Source organism: Cololabis saira, chromosome 22, assembly GCF_033807715.1.
Source record: "Cololabis saira isolate AMF1-May2022 chromosome 22, fColSai1.1, whole genome shotgun sequence".
NCBI classification, from domain to species: Eukaryota; Metazoa; Chordata; class Actinopteri; order Beloniformes; family Belonidae; genus Cololabis; species Cololabis saira.
The window spans coordinates 15,953,010-15,972,925 of record NC_084608.1 but is presented as its reverse complement, the minus strand read 5'-3'; the positions used below and the strand labels follow the sequence as shown (position 1 = coordinate 15,972,925).

The 19,916-nt window shown below is 40.5% G+C and overlaps 1 protein-coding gene across 1 annotated transcript in view; it reads right to left on the bottom strand.

Moving 5' to 3' along the window:
* Positions 1-19,503, bottom strand: part of rttn (rotatin) — a 35,100-nt gene extending 15,597 nt beyond the window's left edge. Inside the window, exons 1-29 of the mRNA XM_061713183.1 lie at positions 19,378-19,503; positions 18,884-19,071; positions 17,648-17,837; positions 17,401-17,490; positions 17,214-17,304; positions 16,841-16,955; positions 15,449-15,599; positions 15,100-15,268; positions 14,263-14,453; positions 13,962-14,077; positions 12,855-13,022; positions 12,552-12,764; positions 12,335-12,447; positions 12,113-12,239; positions 11,662-11,787; positions 11,287-11,403; positions 10,587-10,732; positions 9,847-10,018; positions 9,663-9,762; positions 8,979-9,064; positions 8,297-8,414; positions 7,348-7,444; positions 7,173-7,238; positions 6,839-7,030; positions 5,765-6,007; positions 4,631-4,787; positions 3,239-3,405; positions 1,474-1,693; positions 519-647 (exon numbers count right to left, since the gene is read on the bottom strand). Of these exons, the coding sequence (XP_061569167.1) occupies positions 519-647; positions 1,474-1,693; positions 3,239-3,405; positions 4,631-4,787; positions 5,765-6,007; positions 6,839-7,030; positions 7,173-7,238; positions 7,348-7,444; positions 8,297-8,414; positions 8,979-9,064; positions 9,663-9,762; positions 9,847-10,018; positions 10,587-10,732; positions 11,287-11,403; positions 11,662-11,787; positions 12,113-12,239; positions 12,335-12,447; positions 12,552-12,764; positions 12,855-13,022; positions 13,962-14,077; positions 14,263-14,453; positions 15,100-15,268; positions 15,449-15,599; positions 16,841-16,955; positions 17,214-17,304; positions 17,401-17,490; positions 17,648-17,837; positions 18,884-19,071; positions 19,378-19,408 (4,089 nt within the window). The 5' untranslated portion in view covers positions 19,409-19,503. The remainder of the gene's footprint in view (positions 1-518; positions 648-1,473; positions 1,694-3,238; positions 3,406-4,630; positions 4,788-5,764; positions 6,008-6,838; positions 7,031-7,172; positions 7,239-7,347; positions 7,445-8,296; positions 8,415-8,978; positions 9,065-9,662; positions 9,763-9,846; positions 10,019-10,586; positions 10,733-11,286; positions 11,404-11,661; positions 11,788-12,112; positions 12,240-12,334; positions 12,448-12,551; positions 12,765-12,854; positions 13,023-13,961; positions 14,078-14,262; positions 14,454-15,099; positions 15,269-15,448; positions 15,600-16,840; positions 16,956-17,213; positions 17,305-17,400; positions 17,491-17,647; positions 17,838-18,883; positions 19,072-19,377) is intronic.
* Positions 19,504-19,916: the final 413 nt, after the last annotated feature.

Sequence of the window (19,916 nt, the reverse complement as noted above, 5' to 3'; positions counted from 1 at the left end):
ATGCATATTCTCACAAAACAATGCAAAAAAACCACACTGTGCACAAGGGCATGAATGAGAAACTGGACAGGCCTGCTTACAGTCCCAAACTGTCTATATTGGAGAATTAACGAAAGGAAAATGCAACAGGGATGACCCAATGCTGAAAACTTAAGTGTTTTGCAGGGAAAATGGGACAAAATGACAAAATATTTTAATGCTTAGCTAAAAAAGCATTAAAAGCCCTTCAGTGCCAGAGTGCCTTTTACGTTTTATGAGAAAGAAAGGCTAAAGTACAAACTGGTAGGTCTCACTGTCCGACTCTTTTTGGAATGTTTTACAAGGCTGAAATGTAAAACGTAGATGTTTATTAGCATATTAAATTCAGTTGACAAGAAAAAAAAACATGAAATATCCTGTGTCCATTAAGTACGAGAAAGAATCACTTTTCATTTGCATTTCCAATATTGTCCCATCTTTTATCTGATTTAGCATGTTGTGAAAGCCTCTGAATCAACAAGAAATCCCTTGACACTTGCCTTGTCCTTGTTTTCCGCCATAATTTCATGGGACAGATGAAGCAAGCAGATGACAGCATTCTTGGTCACACCTTTCCCCATGAAAGACAGCGAGTTACCTCCCCACTCGACATAAAAGGAGGAGATCACCTGTTCAAATAACACAGTAGAAACATTAGAAATACCGGAAGCTCTATCATGTGTATCAATATGTCTCTGATCAATGATACTGACATTATGTGAGAAATTTGAATGGTTTATCATTGTAACCAAAAAGCAAAGTCAGCTGTCTAAGCAAACAGTAACTCCATTCTCTGCTGGACTAAAGCGTATACATGTCGTGCTCTGCATCCAAATGAAACCTAAACACAGCAGAGAGACTAATTAGTTTGTTTTTGAGTGGCATTAGGATGTGAACCAGCACAGACGAGCAGATAAAGAGAAAGGAGCCAAATACCTGCTGAACTTTAGGGCCCTACATTGTCAATCTTCATTCATTTTTATTTAATCTCAATGAAAGCTGTTCAATAAAACAGAGGCAATAAAGAGGAGGTCTGTGCTGCGTAAACAGCATCGTGTATTCCACAGGGGTCTTCATTCTCAAGCAAAAACAACAGTCTGGACACCTCTGCGCTGAGGACTGCTCTACAAGCTGGTCTACACTGTGTTAGGCTATTGTTTTATGGACTGCTGAACAGCTGAACAGATGGAAAAACCAAGGTTGATTAAGCTCATCAGCATCTTCACAGTGTGGCATATCTAATCAATGAGAGTTTTACCCATTGCAATTCATGTTGCGTGACTACATTTTGCTGAATTTTAATTAATTCCTCAGACAGTACTGGGTTTCTGCTTTTACATATTTCTATAGGCATTTTCAGATCTAATAGCAGAGCAGGAGGTTTGGCCTGAAGTCAACTAACACACCCATATCCACACAGCACATATAAATACAACTTGGTGCATCAACACATACCTCCAATAATCCAGCGAGATACTTGGAGCAGAGCGAGCTGGGCTGCAGATCAGGGCAGTGGGAGCTCCAGCCAGGCTGGCCCGTCAGGGTGACCATGCCCTGCAGGGTCCTCTCCAGGCTGGGAAGGCCATAGAAACGTGGCGCATCAGAAACCCGCAGGCTCTGAAGCAAACGCTCTGCCAGCTGGCTCTTGAAGGGTCCGGCTAAGGCCAAACACAGCCTGGACGAGCAGGAAAGGCAACAAGGAGAAAGTAAGCAAATCGGACAGACAGAAAGGAAGACAAGTGATGAGGGGGATAAAAATTAAGCTTTGGGGATCATTATTTCCTCTTTGATATAGTACTAAATTCTGCGCATAAAAGCTGAACAGCTTTAACGGTACACTCACATGTCCGACAAGATCACAATTCCCGTACTTTCATTTATATTTCATGACAAACTGACTGGCTTTTCTTGTTTTATGTAAGACATAACCAATATTTAGAATCTAAGTTGTATAGATATAAAAAGTTCACATGGAAACAAATATAAATACACGAAAATGACAAACTGTTTTTAATTGCCTTTCAGTTCCAAGACAGCTTTTTTTTTGGCAAATAAAAGATTACTTTGCCCCAACACTCTAATCCACCAGCACATAATAAAACCAAACCAACTAGCGGTGAATCTGGTAAATAACCAATTAGTTATCCCGCTTCATCATTAAAAAAGCTTCTTTACTGAAAACCAGAATTTCCACACCAAAGTTTAAACTTTGGTTATTCATTCAAACCGTATTAATTTAAAAAGACCAACCCTTAAATTAAGTCTGAAATTCATGTTGCACAGAACAAAGCTGATGTTGGAGGGGCTACACACCAGCTGATAACAGTTCATCAATCTGGTTTACAGGGTTGTGTGTTGACATCGTTCATGAGTATCACACCATGTATTAATTTTGTGAAGAACCAACACCACACTGCAGTGGTTTGAGGGTTGCGTACTTAAAGGGGACCTATTATGGCATCTAATACCTATTTTAAACAGGCCTTGAATGTCTTAAAAACAAGCTTTTGATTGTTTTTGCTAAATAAATTAGAAATTCAGCCCCTGAGCCATGTCTTTATATATGTTAAAGCAAGAGAAAACATGTTTTTCATAATAGGTCCCCTTTAACTAAAGAAACCACAGTTACAATACCATTATCATTGTGGTCAGTGTGCACTCAACGGATTGACTTGATGCAGAGCCCAATGACAGCCAAGGATCCCCGCCAACTACTGCTTCCTTTTACAAATGGTAGCTTCACAAACCTTCACTGGTAACAGCAGGTATAAGCAGATGCAGAGCTGCAAAAGCTGCATTAATTTTCTCCTTGCCGCCAGTAGCATGCTCTTGTCCTGATAACTGGCTGAATCGCCAGCAGGCCATGACCACCATAAGAGTGTACACCACACATTTTAACAAGCTTGTTAACTTAGTCCACAGCTGAGAGGCAACCAAAATAGTCCCATTTTATGCTTTTCCTGATTTTCAAAAGTTCAGAATTGACTTGAACTGTAATATACTCAGTTTTCAAGTTGTCTAGATGACATTTAAGAGGTGCACCATTGATTAAACAGTAAAGAAAGTTTTGAAAGAGCAGGGACACCAGGAACTTTTACTATATATATATATATATATATATATATATATATATATATATATATATATATAAACCTAATTTCATAATCATGAGGACTGCATAAGATTGTCTCTGGTTTGTATCTGACATCACCCTGCCTACCTGTCGGTGGTGTGAGACAGCCGGAGCAGTAGGGTGTTAAAGAAGCTGCTCAGTTCTCTCTGCAGCCTCTGACTGACATGGTTCTTCAGTTCGTCCTGCTGCCCCGGGTTCTGGCTTGGCATCTGGGTCTCCACACCAAGCAGCAAATGAAGGAGAACCGCAGTCTCCTGGCAGATGGGTGGATAACATTACACTGGGGACTTTCAATGGTTTGGTGTTACAATTTCTAATTTACCCCACTTTATGGTTTCCAACATGTCCATGCTCATCTCCGTTTATCCAAATAAAGCATTTACTTGCGCAGCTGACAAATGTATTCATTAGTTCTTCCCTGCACAGTTTAAAATGCATAACAGTGTTAAAGTGTTTAGTCTGTTGTAAAAACAATATTTTGGTTCTGTGATGTGCCTTTCTAAACATGGTAAGATGTAGAGGACAAGAAGTGTATGTATGAAAGCCGTACTTCTTGTATAAAAACAAAAAAAACCTGCTTTTGTTTTCCAAACAGCAGAGTTTCTTACTGAGCAGTGTACACAGAGCGGGCTGTTAATGCAAGTGTATGAAGCGACAGATGTTGTTGAAACAGCTCAGTAATTACAGAAAAGATGGAGCCGAGCAGCGCTGCTCACCCCTACCAGGCATTCAATCAGAATCTGCTTTAGTTGCCAGGGGAGGACTTATTGTTTACACATACATTAATGAGAAAGCCAAGGTGAGACTGATTGAAACCATAGAGTAACTCTCCCTACGAAAAGAGTGTGGTAATTCTTCTCCTCAGGCGAAAATATAAATCCAGCTTTGTTTTAAGAGATCAGCAAATAATATCTGCCGTGGGGGGGTAATGATACCGTTTTCTGTTGGTATGAGATAGTCATTTATCTGAATTGTCTGATAATCTGCCGGAGTTATTCAAGTTTTGATTGTTTATACATACAGCGATCAGCCAGAACATCAAACCTAGGGACAGTGAAATTAAATAACAGAGTTCATCTTGTTATAGTTCAATGTTCTGCTGGGAAAACCAGCATTTTAGCATTCATATGGATGTTACATTGACACCGTCTTCATTTTTGCAAATAGTTCTCGTCTTGTCAGCTTTAGTAGGAAAACAGTAGGCCCTTCAAAAACTACTTTGGAAGGACTCAAGGGAACGCAACAGAGTCTGGGGTGTTCAGCCGGCTTCCAAAATCCCAAAACTTGATGGGATCTATAGAAATCGAGCCCAATTTAGAGACCCTAGAACCCACACAACCCAAAGGATTGTGTGGACTTGATATCTGGCAGGGGGTCAATGTCCTATTGGCTGAGTGGTGTAAGTGTTTGTGCTGAATGTTCCCTAGTATACTCGCTTTTATTTTCATGTTTGTCCAGACAAATGCAAATGATGTGTACCTGGTTGAGAAGCAGCTCCAGTATCCAGCGTAGGTCCCTGTCCTCTCCATCAGACACACACTCTGTGTGAACCTGTTTGAAGTAGGCATTCAAAAATGTCACAATTCCCACCAGCAGCCTTTCATCCTCAACACAGGCTGGCCGCACCTGGAAAAACCTGCGGGGGGCAAGAGACAGTGAGTGAGAAGGAGAGCTTTAAATGAATGAACTGTCATTTTTGATGTAGCTACGGCTCTGTTTATCTTATTTTCATTCTGTTATAACAAAACATTACCGGGGAGAGGAGAAGTTAACTGAAAAAACAAGAAACAAAACAATATTAAGTAGGTGACACTGTTAAAGAGGAAAAACTGATATAATAACTTTAGCCGGATCCCAGGAATGACTGACAGGTCGACTTTAAGTGCCAGATAAAGAAATAAAAGAATCAAAATAAGTGAAAGCAGAAAAACTGTAGGACATAGATTGAAAATTATATTTTCTGACTAAAAGAAAGTCAAACTGTCATCAATATTTCAAAGCAAGTCCTGTTTAATGTTTTACAGACATGCAACAGTGAGAAAAACAGAAACCAGAGCTCCATAACACGCTGAGTAAACACTGAATTAGGTTGATGCTAAGGTTACACAAAAGCAGAAAAATGTGTTGCATTGTTGAAAATTGCAGTAACAATATTAATTGCTACACAGCAACCAATACTTGAATGTGTGATAATTCAGTCTGTTTTTCAACTCACAACCGCAAATGGTAAATAGTCAATGACGACACTAACTGCCTGAATGAATGAGTAAATGAAGGATATTTATATTGAAGTATTATTAAAGTGCTTGACTCCCAAATTAGGAGAATTTATTTTACCACATTTGCTCTCTCTAAGTTGCGGCATCATGACACTCACAACTGTCTGTGTGCTTTAGCTTCTCAGCCACTAGCATCTAAATTTGAGGCACATTTAGACGCCACTTTGCCACATAATGCACTACCTTTTACTGCAGTCCAAATGGCCTTCTGCGATATTGACATTCAGCAAGTGGATATATTTTCATCACATTTTTCATGCAAAACTTGTTACATAAACGAGACATATTTACTGATTTGAGTCATAATGTGATCCATTCACTACACAGATCGTACCTTGTCAATGCTGCGTGCCAGCTGAGGGAGCGGAGGGTTTCTCTGCAGCTGTAAGTGGGAACATGTGGGAGAGCCAGTCTGTCGATCAGCAAGAAGAGGCTGAGTCTGGAGAGGGCAGAGGCCACACATTTGTGCCCTGCTGCGGTTACGATGGCCCGGATGCAGTCTTGCAGTGCAGATGGGAGGTGCACTGTTTGCAATGACAGAAGCTGTGCTTCTGATAGCTTTAAGTCAGGATGGAATCTGTGGGGAAGGGAGTGTAAATTGATTAAAAAAAATATTTAAATTCTAAAAACTTTGGATGTGCTGGCAAGTGGGTTGCATAAACAGCCCCCTCAGAAGCATACTAAAGACTGTATTATGCAAAATATTTGATCACAAGTTCACCGACTTTTTATGGGTTATCAGAAGAGAGAAAATCCAGAGAATTTTCAGATACTGAAGTGATCAATCACAATGACTGCGATCAATGAGCAATATTCAAGAAGAGATATCTATATATCTATATATATATATATATATATATATATATATATATATATATATATATAGATATATATCACATCACACATACATTCTGCTGCAACCATGTCTCTACAGATCTGCATTTGCAACAAGAGGATACTTCCCTGTTGTCACTGAGTAATTCATATTGAGCATATCAAAGCAACGTATGAAATTTCAAACAGATTGATCCATACTGTACATGCTGTACTTCAAATGTCTGAGGTGTAATCAAGCTGGTTAAAACAGGAGAGAGACGTTTTCATTTGTTTTAATTAGGGCACATTAGTAGTAGATGAACACAGATGAAACATAATACGCCAAGACTCTGATCTGATTCAAATGCTTTTCTAAATTGAAAACAATAGTTCAGAAAGAGGTCATCTCTTTTGTAGAAACCCTGCCATGTAACTATTGCTCCTGTCTTACTCCAACAATATAACGTTTCAAACCCATGTATCGTTCCTTTACCTTACCATACTTTACACTACATAAAAAAAGGCAACCAGACTTGAAGATAATGCTAACAGTGCACTGTATGGAATAAGTTGAAGACATGAAGAATCTTACTCAGCATCATCATTAGCAACTCCGTGGAGCTTCTCCAGGAGATTGTCTATCCCAGAATGCCAAGCGGTGTTCCAGGCCACCTGCAGGGCTTGGCGGGTGGGACTGAGGGTTAAGAGGTCATCCGAAGGGGCCAGGAGGCAGCGGTACGGGCTCACAGCGTGATGAGTCGCTGCCTGAAAGGGAAAGTTGTACCTAAGAGAAATATTAAGCAAGGATTAAAACACTGTGGAAAATGTGTTTTATGTTGTGGGAAGAAGAAAAAAAAAAAAAAGGAAAGAACCATTGCAATAAAAGATAAATTGCTCATTTCTCTTTGCTTCATGAACGGCGTTACCTCTGTACTGCCGTCAGCGGGAGGGAAAATGGAGAGAGGGCCGTATCCGTGTTTGATTTGTCAAACCTGATTACATAAAATCACAGCAGGACAAAACATCTCGTGTAATTAGTCATTCATTTTATGTGATTAGTGGAGTTATAGCTAGCGACCAAGTGATGAAAAATAAACAAACCATGTTTGAATGCTGGCAATTTCGTCAAACAGCAGTAGACCCATCAGGACAGCAACCTCGCATCCACTGCCTTTATTCTCCTTCACTATCAATGATGCTTCAAAAAATAAACATCATTTAAACAATGTCAAAAGCAAGTGACATATGTATGACATTTATTCCATAAAACTAAAATTTAGAAACCTTGTATTTATTCATAATAAACTTTCCATGCTAGCCCTTCTCCCTGCCTACTGACGACAGGACTGACGGTCCTGCTGGTGATGTCACACGCAGAATGCAAGAAGGTTGGGGGGCTTCGGAGCCAAAAGTGGAGTAGTCGCAAAAGTCGAATTAGCACATCGGTTTGAAGTGGAAGGTGTGATTCAACACATCGCTTTACTAACAATAGTGTTGTCACTCAGCTGATCCCACAATGGCAGCTTGGTGGGTGTGAGAGCACAGTGACGCAGAACTGAGCATCCTCTGTTTAGTCTGCATGAAAGACCAAATGGGAGCAGGTGGTCTTTTTTTTCTTTTGAATTATTATTGTGCTAATGTGGTGTAATCAATGTGTGAAAATGACTAATATTCCTTCGCGCTAATTTCTCGATAGTTAAGCTTTCTGTCTACATTAGATTAAATAACACAAAGGTGAGTGGAATGAAACGTATAGATATTACATTTAGAAAACATTTAGAAAACATTTAGAAACTAAGAAATACGACATATAACAAATATTTGAGCTGCTCTGTTTATTAACAACATTTAAAATGCCCTGTCAGAACTATAGCAGCATTAAGCTGCGCTCCACAGCAACACGTTGCATCATACTGTAATACATAACATTTACTATCATGTGACAGCATGTTTAAAAGCTATGCATCAGTGGGTGACTTGAAACTTGGCCCCAGAGCTACTCCACACATTGTGTTTCACTGTTACTTAATGAGTCGTCTTGTGAGCATACCCCTGAGCAGCGTGAGGAGCAGGAGGTTGTGCTGCGCCAGGCTGTGCCTCAGAGACGGATCAGCGTACACCAGCTTTCTTAAGATGCACATGCACGGCTCCAGCAGACAATCCAAGCTCTGAGTAAAACAGTAACATACTCAGTTGGGTTTTAATTGCAGGGAAGACATTGACACACACACACATTCTGTATCTGTTGCATACAAAGACGGAGGACATCGTGTCAATTTACATAAAATGAAGCAACATTTGATGCCTTGTCGCAAGCGATTGGGACTCAGAATAAATATGACCTAAAGACACGCTTCTTACGTAGGCCAAGTTTAATTCCTGTAGCCCAGACCTCCAATCTCTATGCAGATGTACATGTTGGAAACAACCCCTGGCATTTTCTAATTCCCGGGCTGAGAATGATCAGCAGACTGTAGTCACTGGAGGGCAGAAATCACCGCTGACCAGCGCCTGTCTGACTCTATTAACACAAGGCATGTCATACTCCTATCATTCACGCCTCGGTGGCTTTCCTCCACATGCCCTCACACAAGCACAGATCAAGTCCATGTACCCAAATGGGAGCACATGTCACTCCATTTACAAGTTTCAGGGTTCATTATTTTAGCTTTCAACAACAATTCATTCACTAAACATCTATTCAACACTTTGCCAAAACTGTTTGTTTTTACCTTGTTGCCATTTACACTCTCTGTAATAAAAGAAACTACTTTATTTGTTATGCCAAGATTCTTCAGCACTGGGTGCATTGTCATATCTGCAGGGGAAAAAGGAAAGTAATTCAATATAGGATGAAAAAGATTTGCATAACTGTTGAGTATTTTCTTTTCCCATTCGTCCAAAATATTGAAGTAGGAAGACACTTTTGCAATATTTGCAAATTGTAGTTTTCACAAGGGGAAAATCCATCAGTCAAACAAACTTTTAAAAGTTACTTTTCCTTTTATTATGTGAACAACATTTCAAAACGCACTTCTGCTGCAGACAAGAGAGAAAATCAAGAGAGAAAATCAACAATTTGATTGGGAGTAACTAAATTCTGCCAGTACATTTTTCAGTTGCATTATCCAACTCTCACATTTGCTGGAAGTTAACAACCATGGAACAGACTACAAAATGCAAGGGCTGAATGGGACCCTAAATTTAACTGCTGTCAGTACTTCCCACTGAAACAAACTTCTCTATGCATCCTCTGATCTGATTTAGAGAGAAGTTCTTAAAGCAGACTGTGAGGGAGGTTTTAAACCTCCCTCACAGTCTGCATGCAAAGAGCGGGGTTAAAAACATCAGGACAACGACATTGGGGAGATTTTAATACCGATTATCAACATTGCTGTCCTTTACATGCACCCCACCTTGCAGCACAACCGACAGCTGTTCTGCAGCCGATCTTCTGAGGGAGATGTCAACAGTGTCTGAGTCCAGGATACCAAAAAGCTTCTCCACTGACTCCACCTAACCAAAATTCAGCACATTTAATAAGCTGTCTGACTGTACACAAATCAATCGGTTGTAATCCTTGCGTATGAGCTTTCATACCTTTAACACCGACTTGTTGCTGCTGTCAAGCTTGACGTCTACAGGGTCTCTTAAGCAGAACAGGTTGGGGAGGGAAGAAATCACTGACTGATCCACATTTGGTCTGCTGGTGTTTGCATCTTCACCCCGGTTGAGGTGAGGCAGAATCTGTTGCACTGCTGTTATTCTTACACTGTAAATAAGGATAAATGCCAAAAATTAGTCCAGCTTGTAGTCGAGGATTTCGCTGAAAATCCTACTGTGATTTTATTAAATAACAAATTGACTTGATTGCTGTGTCAAAGCAACGTGTAAATGCTTAAAAATGTGACCAGCTTCACATGCAATCCACACTAAAATGAATGTCTGGCAGGGCAGACAAATCTATTAGCTGCTGCCAACATTTACTAGGGCTCCACTGGTGTTAATTTCCATCTCTATCAATATTCATAGACTGGGACCTGATGGGAAGCACTTTTACACGGCCTCACAGAGAATTTAGATGACTTAATGAGCACATTAACTGACAGCTACATACAGTTAAAATATGTCCGACAAAAATGTTGAACAGAAAAATATTCAGGTGTGCAAACCTCAAACTCCTCCGACAACTTCACACAAAGAAAGATACCCGAACAAAAAGGTATGCAGACGACACCATTTTGAGGAAAAAAAACAACACACACACACATTTGCTCCTATCTGAGCACATAATGACCAAATAAACACAGACAATAAGCAGATCCTGAACTCTGACTCACGTGGGCTGTTTAGTGAAAAGGAGTCGGAGTGCTGATTTTAGCTTAGCTGTGTTCGGGAACACGGCGTCTCTTGCCTCAGCTACATCCGACGTGTCACTTATCAGCAGGACACAGTTTCCAAATGACTCTTCAGTGCTGGCGTAACCCTGCCACAGACACACAGAGATGCACGTGCAATTCTCAGACTGGCTTCACAAACAAAGGAGTGAACGTTGGGGAATTCCGGCTAAGCAGTGCAGCAGTAAATAAAATCTGCATCACTTTGATTAAGGGTAGTTTCATTTTATCTCTTCTTGACATGGCTGGCCCATCTCTGAATGCTCTCCTTGAATTAAATCACACTTGACAGCCTAGTCAAAATCTCATGTATATTCATGAGGAATTTCCTGGCTTTCTGTTGCCTGAAACAGAGCAATTAATAAAAGTTTGTTTCTTCCATCCAAAAAGGAAAACAATATAACAAAGAATATGCAAATTAGATAATAACAAATTTTTCTCACTGGCAGCTCAATATGCAGTCTTTGTGGTCCAGGAGCGCTTAATATTGAGCTTCTGATAATAGCTGCTTTGATAGTGGAGAACACGCACCGCTTTCTCCCTCAATAAATACAATGAAGTAAGTTTCAAACATGATGCTGCTTTAAGAGCTCGGCAGAATAAATAAATAAATACTGCAGAGCATTTATAATGAGAAAGACACCTGTAAGATGGGTATGACGGGGTAAAGGGCCTCATTGAATCTGTCCCAGGTTGACGCTGTCATCATCAATCGTCCCTTGAGCAGGAATAGAAGGATATCCTTGGCAGCAGCGTTCACCTATAGATCACAGGTAAATTGTTGAATTTGTAAAGGTACAATGCCGGCGAAACATCTACTGGCAAGTACGTTAAGTGAGAGCTTTTTAAAAAAGTATTTGCACAGGATAAAGAATTCCCTATACCATTGTTTTCACAAGCACACGTTACCTCCACTAAAACATAAAAGATGTGAAAAGAGTAACCTTACTCAGACATCTAAAAAGTCTACAACTCTGAAATACTTTTGAAAGCACAAAGAGGAACTAAGCCCAGTGACCTTTCCTGTAGAGTCCTGGAGTCCAAAAGTGCTTATTTCATAGAGCACCCTGTGGTGGAGGAGAAAGTTAACGCCGGCGCACGCTGCCGCTTCTTGACGTGACACATTCTGGATGCCAAGGCAGTCCTACGGGGATACATGTAATCACACAAGAGCATATTGTAAATTATCGCTATCCTCTCACCCGGGCTCGCATTCTTGACTTTCAGTTCACTTTCTATTCTAGACAGTGATTGGTAAAATGAAAAGAAAGACTGATTTCAAATGTCAAGTGGGCTTTTTATAGCAGGCTGTCTAAAGCCTGTGATTCATCCATCTTCATCGTCCTTATTTACATATGGATGCCTCACCAAACAGGACCACGTTTAGGCTACATCAGGCTGGTCTGTTTCAGCCTTGACCCTCTATATTCATTTAAACAATGGCTGTCTATAAGATGGCTTGCTCTAACCTTGACCAGGTTTAAAGTGCATTCATATGTTTCCAGCTTGACAGGCAGTGAAGGATGAGACAGCAGCTTCAGGAAGAGTTTCTGGCTCTCAGTCTGGAGGAGGGGGCTGGGTTGATCAAACTTCCATCTGATGAGAGAAAATACAGCAAATTTAAAACAGCAGAACCCATGATTGAATTTACATCACAATAAAAAAAGAAAAAGGTATAATTCTCATCTCACAGGTAAGAACACATGCGAACGCATTCTTTGATGATGGGCAAGTGCTGGTGAAAAGGAAGTCCGTCTGCAGCTTGGTCTGCAAGTTCTAATAACTCCAACCAGTTCTTGTCTCCCTTTCGACAGAAAAGGGTTGAAATGTGGCTGGATGTAATGACTTAACATGACTTCGTATAACTATATACCATTATCTTGACCTAACGTGTCCTGCAGCTTTTACCTCAGCCTGTACTTCCTTGAGGAAGCTGCACGTTGATTCCATCCAAAGACCAGCTCTGTTAACCCTCCTGTAGAGATCGTGGCTGTCTGTGTTCACCTGCTCCAGGTAAGCCACCGCTGTCTCTTGCGTGCTGGGTATTAAACTTTTTAATGATGTGTCCAGGCATAAGTGGAAAATTGCAGTTGCTGTGCTTTCTGGGAGATTGTCACTAGCCTGTGTGAAGTTAAGACATGAAGTTTACTTTCAAGTTGAGAACAATATGTTAAATATACCACAATTGTTTGCAAAGGGACAAACACAAACCTTTTCAGGAGGGAGGATTGTCTGCAAGAGTCTAATGGTAAATATGGCAGTTCCTATGTAGGCCAGTCTGTGGTTAACCTGAGAGCTGCTGGGAATGTCTGGTGAATAGCTGGCGTGATAGCTGAGAATATCACCCAGTAGCTCCATGCAGGTTTGCAGCTTTTCCTTCTAAAATACACACAGACAGAAACGCCAACCAAAACAAATGAACAGACAGAAACAAAAGACAAAAGCCCACATTCCCCACAAACACACCAACAAATGCAAGTGTACTCACAATCTGTGCATGTTCACACACTCAAACGCTCACTGGCTGGGAGCCAGATGAAAAAAAAAAAAAAAAAAAAAAGAAATGTTCGTTCCAGGGGTTGAGGAATTGAATGTAATCAGATTTCAGGGTTATTTTGGGAAGAGATACAGATCCACCCTATCTCAGTATGAATAAATTGGAACAATCTATTCTCAGCCACTTTGTTCGAGATGTGGAAATTGAACAAAAGTAGACATTGGCCAGCAGGGGGCAGTATATGCCCTGTGCATTGCACAGTTCAGTTCAGTTCATTCCCACAGGAAAAACCAAGAGGTTTGGCATACAGAAGCTGATCTTCACATAAACATGACAAAATAGTTCTCAGGCTGCACGACTCTGGGCATGTATTAAACAGCAGAGAGCCACAGGGGCCCAGGCTTGACAAGTGTGTATATCCCACTGCAGAAGAGCATACTCTTAACTGCCAGGGAATATAACAAATGATTACGCATGGTTAAAAAAAAAAAAAACCTGTTTAGTACAATGTATTGTGTGGACTTCATGCACATAATAAATGAAGACATTTACTAACCTAGCGACTCTGATCTTGAATAAACCCCAGGGTAGCCAAAAAGTTTGCATGAGTGTGTGTGAAGCTGTTTGTATCCAGCAGAAAGCCTTTGTAACCTAATATAATTCATTCAGCTCAATCACAAGCCCACAGTTCTCCTTGACAGTTGAATACCGTATGGTTGTGCGTCTGTGGCAAACTGTCTGGTGGCCAACCCAGCTCCCCGTTTCAGTGAAGTGTATCCATTCATCTACATAAGAGGCTGTCATGAGTTGTGTTGACTTGCCAGCTCCATCCCCACCAGGCTGCGATCGTCCCAGACCAGCTCGCAAACACTGTCCCCGAGCAGGAGGACGGCATCACACAGCAGCTCCAGAACTCGGTGGTACACGTGCAAACCTTCTGAGAGGAGGAGAGAAACAGAACACAAGCAGATGAGATTTTTTTTGGACAACATCCACTAACACTGGATAGAACTTTGTCAAGTAGGTAAACATGAGTGAGGGTATTTTAAAATAGTTTAAGTTTACTCGAGCAGTAAGGGAAGACAAAAGGAAAGCCATAAAGCAGCTACGCTGTTATCCCACCTGTCCTCAGCAGTGGGATGGCATGCTGCATCGTGCCAACAGCGAACTGAGCCACAGTGAGCTGCTGTAACTGCAGCTCCAGGATGTCCTCTACGCCCAGGTCAGGAAGCTCCAGGTGAGCTACATCCGCAGGTGACTGGAGGGTTTGCCCGGGAGGCTGGACTGCTGCTCCACTTCTTTGTGAGCTTCCACTGAATCAATCACAGAAAAATGAAGACAGACAACAGTTAAATTCCTGATCCGCTCTAGGACCAGTCAAATACAAAGAGTGACCTTATCAGCTATGTTTGAGGGGGATTAAGAAACTACATTTGCTTTCAAAAGTAAGAAAACCGATTTGAGACACTACAGACCGGGTGCTCGAGGGCTCCTCGTGTTGTTCAGGTTAAAAAGAAACCCTTCTCAGACCTTGTGTCTGGTCTTTACACTGCTTTATCTTCTTCTCTGAGGTGCTCGTGTCATTTTCAATCATATCTTTATCAAAGCCGCAGAAAACCCCACTGTACTGAAATCTCTACAATAAAACAAAAATGATAGGATTCTCTTCTCAAGTCTGATAAACTGTTTGGCCATAATACTGAATCATATCAAAATGTTATTTTAGGAACAAAGTAAACAGACAGAAATAACGCCATGTCTGCATTAGAAGTGTGACAGAAGCCAAACTAACAGAAGCTCTACTTTTATTGCCAATATCCTTATGAAGATCACCCACAGAAAGAATACCCTAGACAACACAAATAGATATAGAAAAAACATTACATAAAATGACTACAGTCTGGTTTTTTCTCCCTTTGTATAGATTGTATACCTGTATAAAACTGCCCTTGCACATACCTGTTTGAGGCTGCATCCCCGTCTTGGCCGTCCCCCCTAGCTCTGAGAGCTGTACGCCCCACCACAGAAGGCCGAGGCGAGCACTCTGTCCCGGGAGAGGAGGCCTGCGATCGCTGGGTCCCCAGAACGTCCTGGTTGTGAGAGAAGGATGAGTTCTGCGACACCGCATCTACACAGCCAGAAAAAAAGGAAAAAGAAAAAAGGGATTAGGGAGTCATAGAATACATCTTACAACCTTGCAAAAGATACAAGGATGCAAAAATAATTGATAACCACAGTCTCTACCTGGTATCCACATTTGAAAATGCCCGTGTAAAGTCTACACTTGAGGTTTAATCAGGCATGCTACCTTGCTTTGCAGAGTAGAAGCCTGGATCTCGATGAAAGCGCAGTCTCCGCCTCAGCCCCACACAAAGCTGCCGCAGGCAGGAAAGAGCAGACGAGTAGAGGAAGCTCGCCTCACCTTTACCTGAACTCAGCCGCAGCAGAGACAGAAGGTTCTAAAAACAGAAGGAGGAGATATCACGGCATTATATTACTTTCAACCAGGGTTATGGACCAAGAAGGCATGACCAATTTGAATTTTTTTTTTCTTGGCAATGTATTAAAAATACTTAAACTCTGAAAGTGACAGAAAAGCTGTAATACAGTTCAAAAAGTAAAGATAAGCTAATGAAAATTGAATCATTGACGCAGTAATTTGTTCCAAGTTCCGATTTCTTGCCCTCTTTTGCTAATAATGTCATGTTTCAAAATTCAGTTCTTCTAATTTTGCTTAATAGCAGTAGTGGCTCAAATGACGGCCTTGTAAAACCACACAAAGAAAAAAAAAAAACTTTCAAAAATTAATTCTTTTGAAGATGAGACTGCTGGCTGATAGTATGCTAATGCACCCTGAGAGCAATGTAATTTTATGCACTACTTTATTAACAAAATAATAATGCTCGCAGTTGCTCATGCCTCTACAATCAGTGCATGCCACTGAAAAAGAAGGCTCAAATAATAAATAAACGTTGTTTCTGTCATGAAATTGGAAACATCAAAAGTGAAGGCGCTCTCATACAGATATAAAGAGAGAATTATGTGGTGAATGTCAAATGCGGAAACTCATTGCAGAACTTCAGTTGAAGACCCCAGGGCTGTTTAAATTCCTCAAAAAAAAGAGAGAAAAGGAAGAAAAACACAGAAGTTTGGCAGTTGTTAGCTTGTAGCACTGATACTAAAAAAGATCTCAGAGAAAAGAGATTAAACAAGGACTTTTCCATCCTAGACGAGGTGCAACATAACCAAACTATAATCCCACAGCAAAAATCCACAATCTACCCAAATGATAAAATAATCCACTTCATCTAGTTTAAATGATGTGATGGACATAAACACTAGGCAGCATGCCAGAAACCAGGAGGGAAAAAGTCAAAGCATCTCAAATATCACTCACCATCTTTTTTTCAAACCCATTCCAGATGGTTTAAGTCAAGTCAAGTCAAAAGATTGTAAAAATATTGATAACTTGGTACAGATCATCAATAACGTGTGATATCACACATTTCAGATCAGTATAACCTCATAGAAAATAAATGAGGGAAAATATAGGAATTGAAATCAGTTTGGACCTCATTCTATTTGAAAGAGTTTCTTCCTTTTTTAAAAAGATTAAGTGATATAAATATGAATACATCTTTGCCCATGAACAAAACTACTACTATCAGTGCAGAAACATGTAATAGTCATGTAATAGTACCTTTACAATACCGGGCCTTTGTAGGAAGATCTCTGCTGGAAAGTCCTGCATGATGACATCACATAGAAGCTCACATGTTGTTCGCACCAGGTTGGGATTCGTGCTCCCAAGAGAGCTGTTTCAAAGGAAGCAAAGATCATATATCCAATACCTTGTTATTTAACTTCACAAATTAATAACACAGAAATTACACTGAATGAAGAAACCACAGAATTAACTCTACTGTGTTAGAAGAGCAAGACAAAAAAAAAAAATTGTATTTTTTGTTGGGGGGGGGGGGGGGGTCAGTAACTTGGAAACTGTGGTGTGCCAGAAGTTGAATAAATCATAGAAAAAGTTAAAGAATACTAAAGATAATTGTATGGGTTCTTACCTTTCATTTGAAGAAAGTATGTGCCTGTCGGTGCTTGTCAAAGTCAGCCAGGGAAATACAGAAAACTTCAGACATCGCACAGATTCATTTACTGCAGAAAAGTGAGCAATGAAACAAGTCAAAGATGATCCATGTATTCAGATTTATAGTATTTACAGAGAAGTGACAGATTATGAGTTAAGTTCACCTGCTATCCTCTGAGGTGGTACGTCTGTGCTGCTGGGCATGCTCTTGTGGAAATAACCCAATTTAGGCAAACTTTGTTCTAGTGGACCAACTGCAGAAAAGACAGCAGATCTTTTACTCAAGGGACATATGTTTCTCTTATGCTATAAGGGCTTGAAAAGTAAGAAGGCAGCTTTCTTGTCTGGAATATAAGAATTGAAATGACAGGTTCTCAACACAAACAAATAGTCAGTTCAGCTCAGCAACACCTGTTGGAGTTGTACAATGTGGTCCATGCGAGTAGACAGCTGAATGACTGGGGAGTAGCTCAGGAAGCTGGAACAGCTGGTCCAGGGTTCCATCAATGACAGCTCGCAGTCTGGGCTCCACATTAGGAGATAGTTGAGTGAGAAAGTCAACCGCCCCAACATCTCTCAGCATCTGGGCTGCACTTGGATGCTTGGAAGACAACACAACAAAAGAATATTCACACAAAAAAAAAGAAGAATACTTGAACAACTGGAGTTTCTTTTAAAATGTCACAAGGCAAATCTCCTCATAGTCAAATACACGTTTATGTAAAGTTTATGAACAGATTTAGTATCTGGGAAATTTGAAGTGACCACAACCACACTGCAAAATCAGAATGCACAACGTAGTCTGATTTAAAAAAAATAAATAAATAAAAAGTAGGCTATAACTGTTTCAACTTTCGGACTTAGTAAGGATTATTCTTAATATCATAACTTTCCTCTTTTATTGTTTATTAACACTTGGGTTGTGAAAAACCCAGCCAGGATGTCCATGTGGGCCCATCTGGATTTAAAGTGAGCTCCATTGGCACAGAGTGGGCTCTGGCTTGAAATGGGAAAGTGGCATGGGTCCCATATGGTTCCAGAATCGAAGGCCCCAAATGAGAGGCTCACGTGTGCCAAATATATGTGGCTCAATGAGGGATTCAAGTGTATTAAATGGGCATGAGCTATGAAAGGCGCAAATTGTTTGGGTCCGATATAGTTTCATTAACATATGCCCTAAATTAGAAAATGAAGCAGCTGGGCTCCATCTAAAAAACCTCAGTCTACATGGGCAAACACGGGTAGGACCACCATTGAAGCTGCAAACAAACCCATGTGGGACCCACTTTCTAACTGCTTTTAGCTCATATGGGGTTCACATTTAGATGCCGACTGGAAAGCACCACCAATTAACTCACGGGGTGTTTAACTGCACTTCAATGTGTACTTACAGTCAATGACTGGATGTGGATGACAGGGATACGGCTTGTCTTTACCATAACTGATTAATTCAACAGTCGCTAACTGTCAATGTCAGTACTGTCTTTGTATATTTTTGTAAGAGACTGACACATCTAATATTTCATATCCACTGTCTGCATCATTTCTTTACAATAACAAAATACTCCTGCATATTCAGTGTAAATATGGCATTTCATAAGCTGTATAAATATTATCAGTGAACAAATATGACCTATGCATACTTACTTTAGATAGAGTTAAGAGCAGTCCCAGCACTTCCTCCTGCATGGGCACCTCGGGGAAATTAAACCACTCCAGGAGATAAACAAACAGCATCTTCTCTTGGACGATGTCAGTTACAGAGATAAGGGAATGGTCCAGTTTACATAAGATGCTTTTCAATGCTCGCACTCTTATCTCCACCAGTGAGTGACCTAAGATGTGAATATGAGAAGAAACCATTAAAATCACAACATACATTAGTGAACTTTAGGCGAATAGATACTGAGCATGTATTATAAACGGCTCGTTACGTGTACCAGTTTTTAAATACTAAAGAAAGTTGTTTTTTATCTATTTTTAGTAGTTTTTAGTATTGTAACAGCAATCAATAACGAACACAGGGGGGGAAGTATTACTTAATAAATATGCTAATGTAGACTAGCATGAAAGCGGCTCACTTTGGTAACATCATTCTGGAAAAAGTCAGTTTCTTTTAACCAGCAGGCAGTATATCCTACCGATTTTCTTTATAAGAGAAGACAACTCCATCTCCGGTGTAGTTCTGCTTCACGCAGCCTTGTGTAAAGGAGGATAAATAAAAGCTTTGAGGGAGGCTGCTCCTACAGGTGGAGACATCAACACAACTGCGGGTTTGTTTTTAACCACCGCGCCGCCTACGTCACTTCCTGTGGAAGCCTGCCCCACGGTGCGTTCAGGAACACCGGGAAAAACCGACATCTGAGGGGTTGACCAGTTCCACGGGGATGTCGAAGTACAGACAGAGGTAGATACAATAATATACATTTTGAATTTGAATGAAGTTTATTCAATCATGACAACACAAAAACAACACAACACCAAAAAACATTGTGCACAGCATTGACATTTCACACAAACCCAATGATCATGTGTTGAACAATGACTGAAAAGGCATAGGCAGAAGCAAACTGCTTATAAAAGCCTATCCAACTTTCTTTTTTTGGCTACCAACTGCCAGAAAACCAAAGAGACAATAGAAAAGCAAAGAAACAACAGAAAAGCAAAGAAACAACAAAAG